Raw genomic sequence first — 12,500 nt, 5'->3', positions numbered from 1 at the left:
TTAAAAAAAAATATATATATATATATATATATATATATATATATATATATATATATAATTTAGAAATATATATAATTATATATATATATATATATATATATATATATAATTTTTAATTTATATTTTTTCCTATTTTTATGCAATCCATTGTGTATACTTCATTCATAACATTTGATTCTTTTAAATTAAATTCTAATATTCATCATCCCAAAATCATGTTTTATTTTATTACCCAGTTGTTACCATCGTTTTTTTTTTTTTATATATATATATTTAGAATCAGTTTTTTTTTTTATATGTTCTGTTTTCATTTTGTTGTGTTCTTGCACTTACTTTTTTTTTTCAATTCGTTTTTATCGGTTTTAGTTGATTTTAGTAAGGTTGAAAGACTAGTAGCTAAAATCTATAACGTAAAATATATATTTGTAAAACAAAGTATATTTTTAACAGCGAACGGGCCACAAGCTACCAAATTAAAATGTGATTTTTTTTTCCGCAGATTAATATTAAATTAAAGGCGATAGGAGGGTTAAGTTGCACTCCAGAATCTCCATTGCTGAGTTTTGCCTCGAGCTCTGAGCCGACAGCCTGTTGTTTGGCTTTATTTCCAGTATAGATCTTCATCATCATCATCATCAGAGGTCAGAGGTCAGAGGTCACTTCCTTCCAGCCGATCAAAGAGCAACAGAAGAACAAACTCCCGAGGTCTGCATCTGCGATCCTCCTCGATCAAAAACAACCGAGCTCGTTCCGATCCGTTCATCCAGAACCTGAAAACGCTGCCGTTTAGAGTCCGAACGCGTGGTTTTGTTTTTGTTTGGTTTTCTCTGCCGTCTGATTAAATGTCCACAGGCTTCGGTTACATCTCTCCTCTCCGTAGGGAACCTGCTCGAGTCGGCCTTTGTTCTGACCCAGATCTGGTCCAGTTCTGTCACAAAGGGAATGACCAACCACCCTTTCATGCGCCGAGAGCTATCCCAGCATGCCTCTCCACACGATCCTCGCACACGTTCCCAGGACGGCGCGTTCACAAAAGCCCAAACAGCTTCAGAAGATGGTGGCGTGGCCGGAGAGCCGTGTTGTTTTCGCCTCTGATCTTGTTAGGTGCGTCGGAGTTTTCTGAACAGAAAGAGAGCAAGGTTTGTGTGGAGTTGTGTTGGATTACTTTCCACGTCGTGGCGATGCATTTCAGGACGCTGCGGAGTCCGTCGGGCCTGAACGCTGGTACTATGTACAGTTATTTGTATATCGGATCATTCAGACGCCGGGTACTCTTGGTAAAAAACAAAGCCGAGAAGAGATGCTGGCGCTCACCAGACCGATGGAGCGAACACGAGCAAAGCAATATGATATGTACATACAAAATGACAAAAGAAGATCCTCAACATTTCAAAATGTCTACCAAGGTGAAAATTGTCATTATTTAATGTATTAATAATTAGACTGTGGTATTAAAGGGCATGTGTTTATTTACAGTGACTTCTTTTTTATTTACTTGCATATTTGCTATAATAAAAAAGGCGTAATATTCACCTGACATTTGTTTGTGCTTTTCATCCACTACTGTATAAAAAACAACTTGCATTTGATAAAAATAGTATAAAATATACACAAAATAATTCTATATTATTTATAATTGAAATGTATATATATGTATATATTATATATATATATATATATATATATATATATATATGTTGTATATATATATTATATATATATATACAACATATATAGCTAAACTTTTCAAATCATAATGTAAAAATTAAAAAAATTTATATATTTTATATATGTAAAAGTATAAATAAAATATATAAATTATATATATATATATATATATATATATATATATATATATATATATACAACATATATAGCTAAACTTTTCAAATCATAATGTAAAAATTAAAAATATATATCTTAATTTTATTCTGACATATTTAGATTTAGATTTTTTTGCAAATGTTAATACAAGAACAGGTATATATATATATATATATATATATATATATATATATATACAGTAGTAAATATTTAAAGTACATTAAAACCTTTCATTAACGTTGTCCTAAAACCTAAAACCATGCATTCTAGTCTTTTTGATCCATTTCTCTCATATATATATATATATATATATATATATATATATATATATATATATATATAATATAAAATATCTAACATTTCTAAAATCGGTTGTTAAACATAATTACCAGAAATGGTGAACCACACACACATATAAACAACATTTTGAAGTTTAGTAAACAGCTTATTTATTCCTTTACAAAATAGGTACAAATACAGAAGTATGTTCACACAAACAGAAATATTTCAGGATATGTACAGAATTTACCAAAAATAAGATAGTTCTAATAAACACAAGGTCTTGTAAACAATATATACAAATCATCCGTAGATCGAAACATTAAATTCCAGCTGTGCACGTCAGTAATACAATATGAAGAGAGTCCTAATAATATTTTGGCTACAAAGCGTAAGTCATAGAAAGAGCCTCCAGCGGAAAACAGAAGATTAATAAAATCGGTTTAAACAACCCAACAAATACATTTGTGCTTGTTTCGAACGGGACTGTCGGGGATGTGCATGAGAAAATAGAAATAGGTAGAAAACGAAGTTTCCCTTTTAGAGTTTGACGGACACAGACGGAGAAACCAAGCCGAGACGTTCGGTTTCACACGCAAACACAAAACGGCAAAGCGACGGGATTCATGACGGTGCATAGAAGAGCGAGAGGATCTCGGAATGAAGAAAGGTCGCGGAACTTGACCTCTCCTGACATCGTGTACGGCGAACCCTCGCCAAAATAAACGCTTACGGGATTCAAGTTCTTCCTCACAATCGAGCTTATGGATGATGAATGAAGGACCGACGCCGATAAGATTAATACCGTAGGAGAACCGATAATACTGAGTGTAGAATTAAAACAGACGAGGGAAGTGAAATCCAGTTTTACAGTCCAAATAATAAAAAAAACACTTAATGCATGTTTCTAGTGTTAAAGGAATAGTTCACCCAAAAATTTTACTTCCGCCGCCGTTTACTCGCTCTCGAATTGTTTTGTTATTCACGGTTGAATTTTCGAGTTGCATGAACACAAAGGAAGATACTCCGAAGAAAGTTTATAACCAGGATGTTTTGGCTCACCATTGACTCCCATAGTATTTTTTTTCCCTACTATGGAAGTCAATGGTGACCAACGATTGGGGCGAACCATTCCTTTAATGCGATCGATTGCTATCCGAAATTAAAACGCTCGCCTTTGCATTCTGGAACGAGCAAGTGTTGGGACCGGTTGGGAAAGTCTGGCCTTTTCTGATTGAACCGATTGGGAGAAGCGTCAAGCGTGGTTTTTAACGTTCGAGGCGATGCGTTGGAGCGGTTGTATTGCTATAGCTCAGATCTGCTGGCCTGATTCTGGGAAACACGGGATCCGTGCTCCTCGTGGACACGTGGTAAAGCTGCACGAATCACAATGACGGACACAAGCTTCATGATCGATTTAAAAGCGGTTTAAAACGTTATTTTCATCTGGAAATCATTTATACATGCTATTAAAAACCATACTCATCAAAAAGTCTATTTACATTGAGTTCTTGCTGATAAAAAGAGTTTTTAGTCAACTTTTTACGGGGTTTTAAATACTGTGATTGGCTGGACACTGATGATGGTGATGATGATGATGGTGATGATGATGACGAAGATGATCATGTTCGGGAAAGTCTGCATAAGGTTTAAAGAACGATTCTTTAACAGAAAGTACACAGGTCACTTCAAGGCGTTTCGTCTCAAAGATCGTCACTGTAAGCGCTCCGTGTTGAATATACACCAGAACGACATCTGCACTGCGAAAAACACTCACTTCATCAGAATTAGAAGTCAAAAATATTATACGGAAAAAGCAAAAAAGCATCAAATATTTTCATATTCTTTTTAAAAGCCCAAATAAATCAAATGTGGTGAAGATTATTTTTAAATAAACAAATTGAGCGGAATTTCTACTCTTTTAATTCAGGGCAAATTGGACTCGTTTTATCATTTCGGCAAATCATTGCCAATTTATGTCAATTTCTTCCCTTATTTTAGCCAGTTTTTGGCATAATTCATTTTCTTTTTTTAGTAAATCATGGCAAATTTGTATGAATTCATTCCATCGTTTTAGTAAACAGTGGCGCATTCGTACAAAACCATCATTTCAGTAAATCATTGCCAATTAATGCCACTTTCTTCCCTTATTTTAGTAAATCGTGGCAAATCTGTAGTAATTTGTTGGTTTTAGTAAACCGGGGGTAATTTGTCCTAGTTTGTTCCCTCGTTTCAGTAAATCGTAGCAAATTGGAAAAAAGGTTTTTTCCATTGTTTTAATAAATCAAGGCAAATTTGTGCAAACTAGTTTTTTTTTTTTTTCACTAAAACCATGCAAGTTTGTTTTACATCTACACTAATTCACTCCCTTGATCACCGTGCCACATTTCTACTAATTTATTTCATCCTTTTTGGTAAATTTTGGAACATTTGACTGCTTTCGATGACAATCTATACCAATTTCTTCCCTTATTTTAGTAAACTGTGGCAAACGTGTATTAATTTGTTCCCTCGTTTTAGCAAATTGCGACAAATTTGTAAATTAAATTAATTCTCAGTAGTTGTTCACTCATTCATTTCCCTGTTTTAGTAAATCACGGCAAACGTGGATGAATTCGTTCCATGGTTTCAGAAAATTGTGGCAAATCTGTGTTAATTTATTCACTTGTTTTAACAAATCGTTGCGAATTCTTACCAATTTCCTCGTTTTCTAAATTGCGGCAAATTTCGTGCTCATTTATTTCCTTGTTTAAGTAAATGTTGCCAATTGGCACCAACTAGTTCCCTCGTTTTAGTTGATTTAAGCCACATTATACACTCCAAAAAACTAAATCTGTAAAAACAGGGCGCAATATACCGTATATTTTACCAGTATTTCTAGTTTTAGAGTTAACAGAAATCCACAAAATGAACGTCTAACGTCCTGTGTAACGAGCTGCCAGTACGTTTTCTCTCATTTTAAGGATTTATTTTGTACGGTCTACTTATTTGTTCCCTCGTTTTAATAAATGGTGATAATTATTTCCCTAGTTTCCGTACAAACCCAATCGCAATCCCAATGAAACCAAAACAAGGCCGTGAATTCGATCGATATGTTTAACTTACACTTCATGTACGTTTTGTTTTTACTGGAGAACACTGATGAAGAAAGCCATAATCGCAGTCAGATTCATTCGTTCACGAACAAACGAAAAACGCTCCTTGGCTCGAAGCCGGAGAAACAAGCGTTAAAATCCACTATCATAAATACAGTTTACCTAACAACGCTGAGGAGAAAACAGGAAACGTGAAGCACATCTTCATTTTTTTTTTTTTCTTCTCTTTTTTTCAAAGCTTTTCTATCAAAAGCAACGCTGACATCACGAGGTCACGGACACGGGGCTGAAGGCACGTCGCAGGGCTGAGAAGGAAGTCGGTCGTTGGGGTGAACGTCTGCTCGGGGTTTGGCTGCTGATTCCTCTGTGGCGTGGAGAGTCGGCTACTTCAGGAGAGCGCGGTACAGCAGGAGAGATCTGCTGGTCTCTCTCTCCTGCTCCATGTAGAAGATGAAGTCCCTGAGGTTGACGCGTGTTATTCTCTGGCGGTTGTACTGCCGTGACGAGCTGGACGGGGCCGACGATCCGCCCGGAGAACCTGCCGAACTCCCCGACACCTGAGCGCAAAAAACAGACGCCGCTGAACTGATAGGAAGTTTGAGAAAACGTCGCTGTAGCAAGAAAACATGAGATAAAAGCATGTAGTGTAACGTGCTAAACTGATTTACATTAGAGCCATTAATCCAAAATAAAATAAAATGCAATACAAAATTTGTAGCAAAAATACATGTATGCGTAAAAATACATATGCTTTTTTTATGGCAAAGATTATTAGGTTGTTAAGTAATGATCATGTAACATGAAGATATTTCCTACGGTAAATATATAGAAATTGTATTTTTGCTTTTACACTTTTTTTGCACCCTCAGATACAGATTTTCACATCCTATCCTAACAATGGAAAGATTATTTATTTTTCAAATTCAAATTATTCAAATTATTTTTCAAATGTTTATTATGTATATATTTTTAAATATAAAAATATTTTTCTATATTACATATATATATATATATATATATATATATATATATATATTATTATATATATATATATACTGTATGTATAAATATATATGTATAAATGTATAAATATATATATATATATATATATATATATATCACATATATCTCTGTAACTATTTGAACATATATAATATAAAAATATATCATGTAAATATTTTCTACATATATTAGTGTGTATTCATATACCTAGTAAATATACACAGTTCACACATATATTACTTCAATATTCTGGGTTTATTTTGGATGTTATTATTCACCATTAAACATTTGACAGCACTAAGTTCAGTGTGGGATGAAAATGTTTATCATCTAACTTTCTCAAGTAACTTTTTTTACTGAGCTTGTCGCAACTTTTAACGCTGACTTTAAACGCCTGTTTTCACATCAAATGTAAGCAGACAATGTGAGTGATCACGTGACTCCGAAGCTCAAGATGCTCTTCGGATCATCGCAAATCATGCAGGAGAACGTGAGCATCTTCAGACCTGCCCATACTCATATTCACTTTGAGCTGTCAGACTCTCACGCAGCACAGGATGAATCAGACCGAGCTCCACGTCAGCGGACAGACATAGAGTCACACGCTCTTAAAACACCGCCATGAGGCATGCAAACTCAATTCATTTCAGCGTTTCTGATCTAAAAAGCAAAAATGGCTTCTCTTCTACTTGAATACGGAGCTGTGCGGATCACTTTCAAATGACGTGACAATTGAAGTCATTGACGTAATCACATTTCATTACATTACAGATAATATAATCAGATTACTTTTGATTTTTCCAACAAAATACAAATACGGAGAAAATATATTATATTCCATTTGTTGCATTTAACAACACGAAGAGCATCGTTTTGAAAAGTAAAATTAAAATGAATCATTTTAAAATATCATCGATGAAAAGAAGCTGCTTACCGAGGAAATTAAACGTTTTATTTGTTTACCTGCATGTCACGTGACCAATTAATCAAGAGTAATCCGGTAAAACATTTATTTTAAAATCTAAATATTATAAGTACAAATATTTTAGGTGAAAGAGAATCCGATGACTTGTGCTTTTTAATTAGTTTGAAAAACAAAAGCCTTCTAAAGAGCTGCACATAACCTACAGAGCAAAATAAATCAATTATAATAAAAATGAATTCAACAGCAGTTGATGCAGTGCTGAAACATTTCTTAAATCTGATATGATTTGATAATTATTGTGCAATCATCTGATTAATGATCTCTGCATCAAAATCATCAAAAACGACTTTATGAGCGGAACGATATTTTAGAAAGGAACATTTAGAAGAAAAAGAGAATGATATGCAATCAAAGTAAAAAAAAAACGTAACTGTAGTCTCATTGCAGTAAAATAAAATCGATATTATCTACATGTACTGATTATAAGTGGATCACTCTGAGATACTCGCTTTATTCTTCTGCTCACATTCTGTTCGTCTGCTTCCTCGGAGCATAAACTGAAGCAGAAGTCAAATAAACACACAGATTCTTACACGCTGAGTCAGACTCCGTCTTTCATGAGTAACAGAGAAACATGGGATCCACGCAACCCAAACAATAAGACCGGAAACCGAGCGTCGCTCTCCAACAGACGGCGCACAATTAGGCTGATTGCTCTCGGTGAACACAACAGCGAGACACACGGACCTAACGCAAAGCAGCTGACCCCAGCTCAAAGCCTTCGTGTGTGTAGAGCGCCCAGCGCAGGTCTGACGGGTGGAGCGCGCCGAGGTGGGGTGAGTTTAGGACAGGCAGCGAGCGGGACGCCCTCGGGGGCCTCGGGACCTCCAGAAGAGGGATCTGGCCTCATCAGGCCAATCAGAGTTGACCTCATGTGAAAGGCGGGCATGCCTTCTGCCATGGCAATTAATGCCAATCACAGCCTGGACCAATCAAACACATCCATCCACCTGGACACGCTGACGGGCCTCGGGCGGGTTTGTGCGCTCAATGTTCAGAGACCAGAGAAAGAAAGAGAGTCAAGAAAGAATTCTAATTCCAAAAACTTTAATGTTAATGCATTTTGAAACAATTCAGCTGTGAGGCACCTCTTCGAAAGGCAATAGTGCCTATATTCAGCTCTATTCAGTTCAGTGTAGATTTGATTCAGTTCAGTAACTGTGTGAACTCAACTATAAAAATGAATCTGATTTAACTTTAAAACTAACTTGATGTTAGAAAACCAATCATGAAATGAATCTGATTCATCTATAAAACAGCTTCATAGATTACGACATTGTCATAAATCAGCCCGAGTGCTCAATAACAGAGTCGATGCTATAAAATTAACCCATTATGTATCTTGATTCAGCTATTAAGCAGCTCTATGAATCATTCAGCATTGATTCAGTTCAGAAAATTTCATCAATTAAAATATAATTCAGCATCAAACAGCTCTATAAGGCAATAGTGCCTATATTCAGCTCTATTCAGTTCAGTGTAGATTTGATTCAGTATAGTAACTGTGTGAACGCAACTATAAAAATGAATCTGATTTAACTTTAAAATTAACTTGATGTTAGAAAACCAATCATGAAATGAATCTGATTCATCTATAAAACAGCTCTATAGATGACGACATTGTCATAAATCAGCCCGAGTGCTCAATAACAGAGTCGATGCTATAAAATTAACCCATTATGTATCTTGATTCAGCTATTAAGCAGCTCTATGAATCATTCAGATCAGTTCAGTTCAGCATTGATTCAGTTCAGTAAATTTCACCAATTATGATACAATTCAGCATCAAGCAGCTCTATAAGGCAATAGTGCCTATATTCAGCTCTATTCAGTTCAGTGTAGATTTGATTCAGTTCAGTAACTGTGTGAACTCAATTGTAAAATGAAACTTTAAAACTAACTTTGCATCTATTTAGTGTTGATGTGGTTAACACTGCCGATGCGACAAAACGTATCAATCATGAAATGAATCTGATTCATCTATAAAACACCTCTATAGATGAGTCATAATTCAGCCCGAGTGCTCAATAACAGAGTCGATGCTATAAAATTAACCCATTATGTATCTTGATTCAGCTATTAAGCAGCTCTATAAATCGTTCAGCATTGATTCAGTTCAGAAAATTTCATCAATTATAATACAATTCAGCATCAATCAGCTCTACAAAAGGCAATAGTCATTATTCAGCTCAATTCAGTTTAGTGTAGATTTGGTTTAACCATAAAATAGCCCTACAGAAGACAACAGCGTCATAATTCAGCTCTAATGTTGATTCAGTTCAGTTCAATTTCAATGTTGATGCTACAAAACTCAACTCTCAAGCTCAAGCTCTTTAGTGTCGTCACTCAGCTCGATTCAGTTTAGTGCAGATTTAATTCAGCTCAGTTGAGTAACTGTGTGAATTGAATTAATAAACAAAGCTTATTTAACATTACTAAAACAGCTCTGCAGAAGAATACAGTGTCAAGATTCAAGTGTCGATGCTACGCAATTTAGCAATTATGAATCATATTCAATCAAGCATCTCTAGAGAAGGCAATAATGTCATTCAGATCAATTCAGTTCAAGTTTGGTTCTCATCCGACAGTACAGCTCTGAATATTATGTTAATAATAACTGTAATAATATGTCTGAATTTTAATACACGCGCAGAATAACATTTACAGGATTGTATACAATTGTACATTGTATTCTTCAACTTTATACTGTTCAGTGCTTTGATGCAACCTGTGTTGTTAAAAGCGCTATATAAATAAAAATGATTGATTGGTTGATTGATTGATTTAAATGCACTTCAGAAATGAATCCGATTTCACTATAAATTGGCGATTATTCAGATTAGCCCACTTCAGGATTTTTTCAGTTCCGCAAAGTTTACAGATTGCAAAACAATTCAGATATAGCTCAGTTCGGTTTAGTGTAGATTTGATTCAGCTCGGTTCAGTAACGTAATCGAATCAAGAAATGAATCAGATGCATACGAAGCAACTATGAAGCAGCTCTAAAGGCAACAGAGTCGCTTTTCGGCTCAATTTAGTGCAGTTCAGTATTTGATTCAGCTCAGTGTAATCGATTAGGAAACGAATCAGATTCAGCTATAAAGCACATATATTCAGCACAATTCAGTTCAGGTTTGTACTATTCCGACAGCACTGATCATATTACTGAATATTAATATTCATTTGAACGCGCTTGTCACTGGCGAAAGTTTGCGGTGTGTTTGCGGCCCGTGTGTGTTTTCTGGCCTCAGGAACACAGATTGGCTCCGGCGCCTGCAGGGCCACACGGACGAAGAGTAAGTGATCCAAACACAGGCAGAAAGGTCAGTCTTCACGACTTTCCTCCCACTGTACGAGTCCCGCAGCCAACGCCAATAACCCAAACACAGCCCTGTTGATGTCTGTTTCCATGGAGACCAGCGCATCTCGTAACCTCACGTTAACAAGTACACAAACACACACACACACACACACGCTGCTGATTTACATTTGGGGATTGTCGAATCAGTCGACGAGACGTGGATTTGGCGAAGGTCAGCGCGGAGCCGAAGGAAGCGGGGAAGAAAAGATTTGTGGGAAGGCAAAAATCCGTGAGGCAAAAAACAGCATCTGTCATTTTATCAGCGCCGAGCCGCTGGCGGGCGTAATGTCATATGACATATCCATCCGACAGCTAGCACACGGATACCTCCATACATCTTTTCAGACAATTTCTGACTGTGTGCACGTGTTTGGAGCGGAGAGACGAGCCTGCAGCCTCCTCACCAACACAACGCTCATGACAATCAGCCAGCGGCAACACACACACACACACACACACACACACACACACACTGACACTGACCGGTAACGAGTGAATCAGACCTCATTTACACAGCATGTGTATTCAGATACATGAAACTGATTCATCACACTGCTGAATCTGATTTCAGCTCATGATGATCTGGGAATGGAAATCAACATCTAGATGCAATTAATTCAATTCCACATGACTAATACAAATGAAAATAAAAAAATAAAATAAAATAAAAATATTAAATATAATAATAAAGATTTAAAAAATGCTAAGAGACTCAATATGACATGTTATAATGAATTAATAAAAATATTCAATTTAAATATGTTAAGAGACTAAAGTTCAATTAAATTAAATTAAATTAAACATCAATGTAATTTAATGGATATAAACCTTAAAATGCTCAATATGACGATTTATAATAAGTAAAATATATTTCAATATTTATTCGATACAGATAAACTAAATATTTAAGTCTCATAAATAAATAAATACAAATTGATGGGACGTCTTACAATAAAAACTATTAAAAACTAAAAAACTAATAAAAACATACTGAGTATTTGAAATCACAAAATAATAATAAAATTAAATGTAAATTTACAAAAATAAATATATTAGGCTAAAGTGTTTTGAGAGAAACTCAATGTGAAATATTTTAATGATCCAAAAGCATCTCGAGGATTTATTTCAAAACCGATAAATGAAAAGATTTTGCCGTCTGTGAACTTCTGACCTCTGACCTCATCTAACAAACTCGTTTGGCCTCTCAGTTCTGCTCGTGAGCTTCCTCCGGCCAGTTTTCAGAGCATGTCTTTCTAGACCCGAGATCAAACCGATAACAGGTTGGCACTTTTATTTGTAAACCGATCACAGACTGTGTAAGCTCTCAGACGGAGCCAGATCAGCTCCCGCTTTGCTAAATTTACTCTGGGTTAATAATGTATGTTTTGCGTTCGTGCCGTCTCGGACTCTCTAATTGTTTGGAGGCTGGCAGAAAGCTGAAGGTAGCCATCTTCAGCTGTTTTCTGCTGATCAGCGTCTTTCTTTGAGTGTTTTTGAGTGGCGTGAAGCACGAGCCCTTGATGCTGGAGCCAATATTGGACTTGGCTGCGGTTTCACCTCAGGGCTACAGGTTAATGGTCCACTTTGCCAGACACACACACACACACACACACACAATACTGCTATCTCAGCAAACATACCAACAGAAGACGGCTGAATATGAAGCGGTAGATGAAATCAGAGAGAAACACAGATGGAGGTGCCGTTAAAGACCGAAAGAACAAACTGATGAAATCTGACAGCGGGACAATGAGCTGTTCATGTGGGGTCGACTGAAATGAGTTTGACCACAGAGAAAGAGAGAGAGAGAGAGAGAGAGAGAGAGAGAGAGAGAGAGAGAGAGAGAGAGAGAGAGAGAGAGAGAGAGAGAGACAGAGAGAGAGAGAGAGAGAGAGAGAGAGAGAGAGAGAGAGAGAGAGAGAGAGAGAGAGAGAGAGAGAGAGAGAGAGAGAGA

The 12,500-nt window shown here is 36.0% G+C and overlaps 2 protein-coding genes across 2 annotated transcripts in view; one reads left to right on the top strand and one right to left on the bottom strand.

The window, feature by feature from the left end:
• LOC122362462 (BTB/POZ domain-containing protein kctd15-like) overlaps nt 1–18 on the top strand; it is a 23,470-nt gene extending 23,452 nt beyond the window's left edge. Inside the window, 1 exon segment of the mRNA XM_043263905.1 lies at nt 1–18. This exon segment is cut by the window's left edge and continues 1,359 nt beyond it. The gene's annotated coding sequence lies outside the window, so the exon portion shown is untranslated.
• Nucleotides 19–2,256: 2,238 nt separating this feature from the next.
• The window catches only part of LOC122362666 (transcription initiation factor TFIID subunit 4), an 87,104-nt gene continuing 76,860 nt past the window's right edge, over nt 2,257–12,500 (bottom strand). The window contains 1 exon segment of the mRNA XM_043264208.1: nt 2,257–5,755. Coding sequence (XP_043120143.1) covers nt 5,582–5,755 — 174 coding nt within the window. The 3' untranslated portion in view covers nt 2,257–5,581.

Source organism: Puntigrus tetrazona, chromosome 18 (assembly GCF_018831695.1).
Source record: "Puntigrus tetrazona isolate hp1 chromosome 18, ASM1883169v1, whole genome shotgun sequence".
NCBI lineage: Eukaryota > Metazoa > Chordata > Actinopteri > Cypriniformes > Cyprinidae > Puntigrus > Puntigrus tetrazona.
This window is presented reverse-complemented; position numbering and strand designations above follow the sequence as displayed.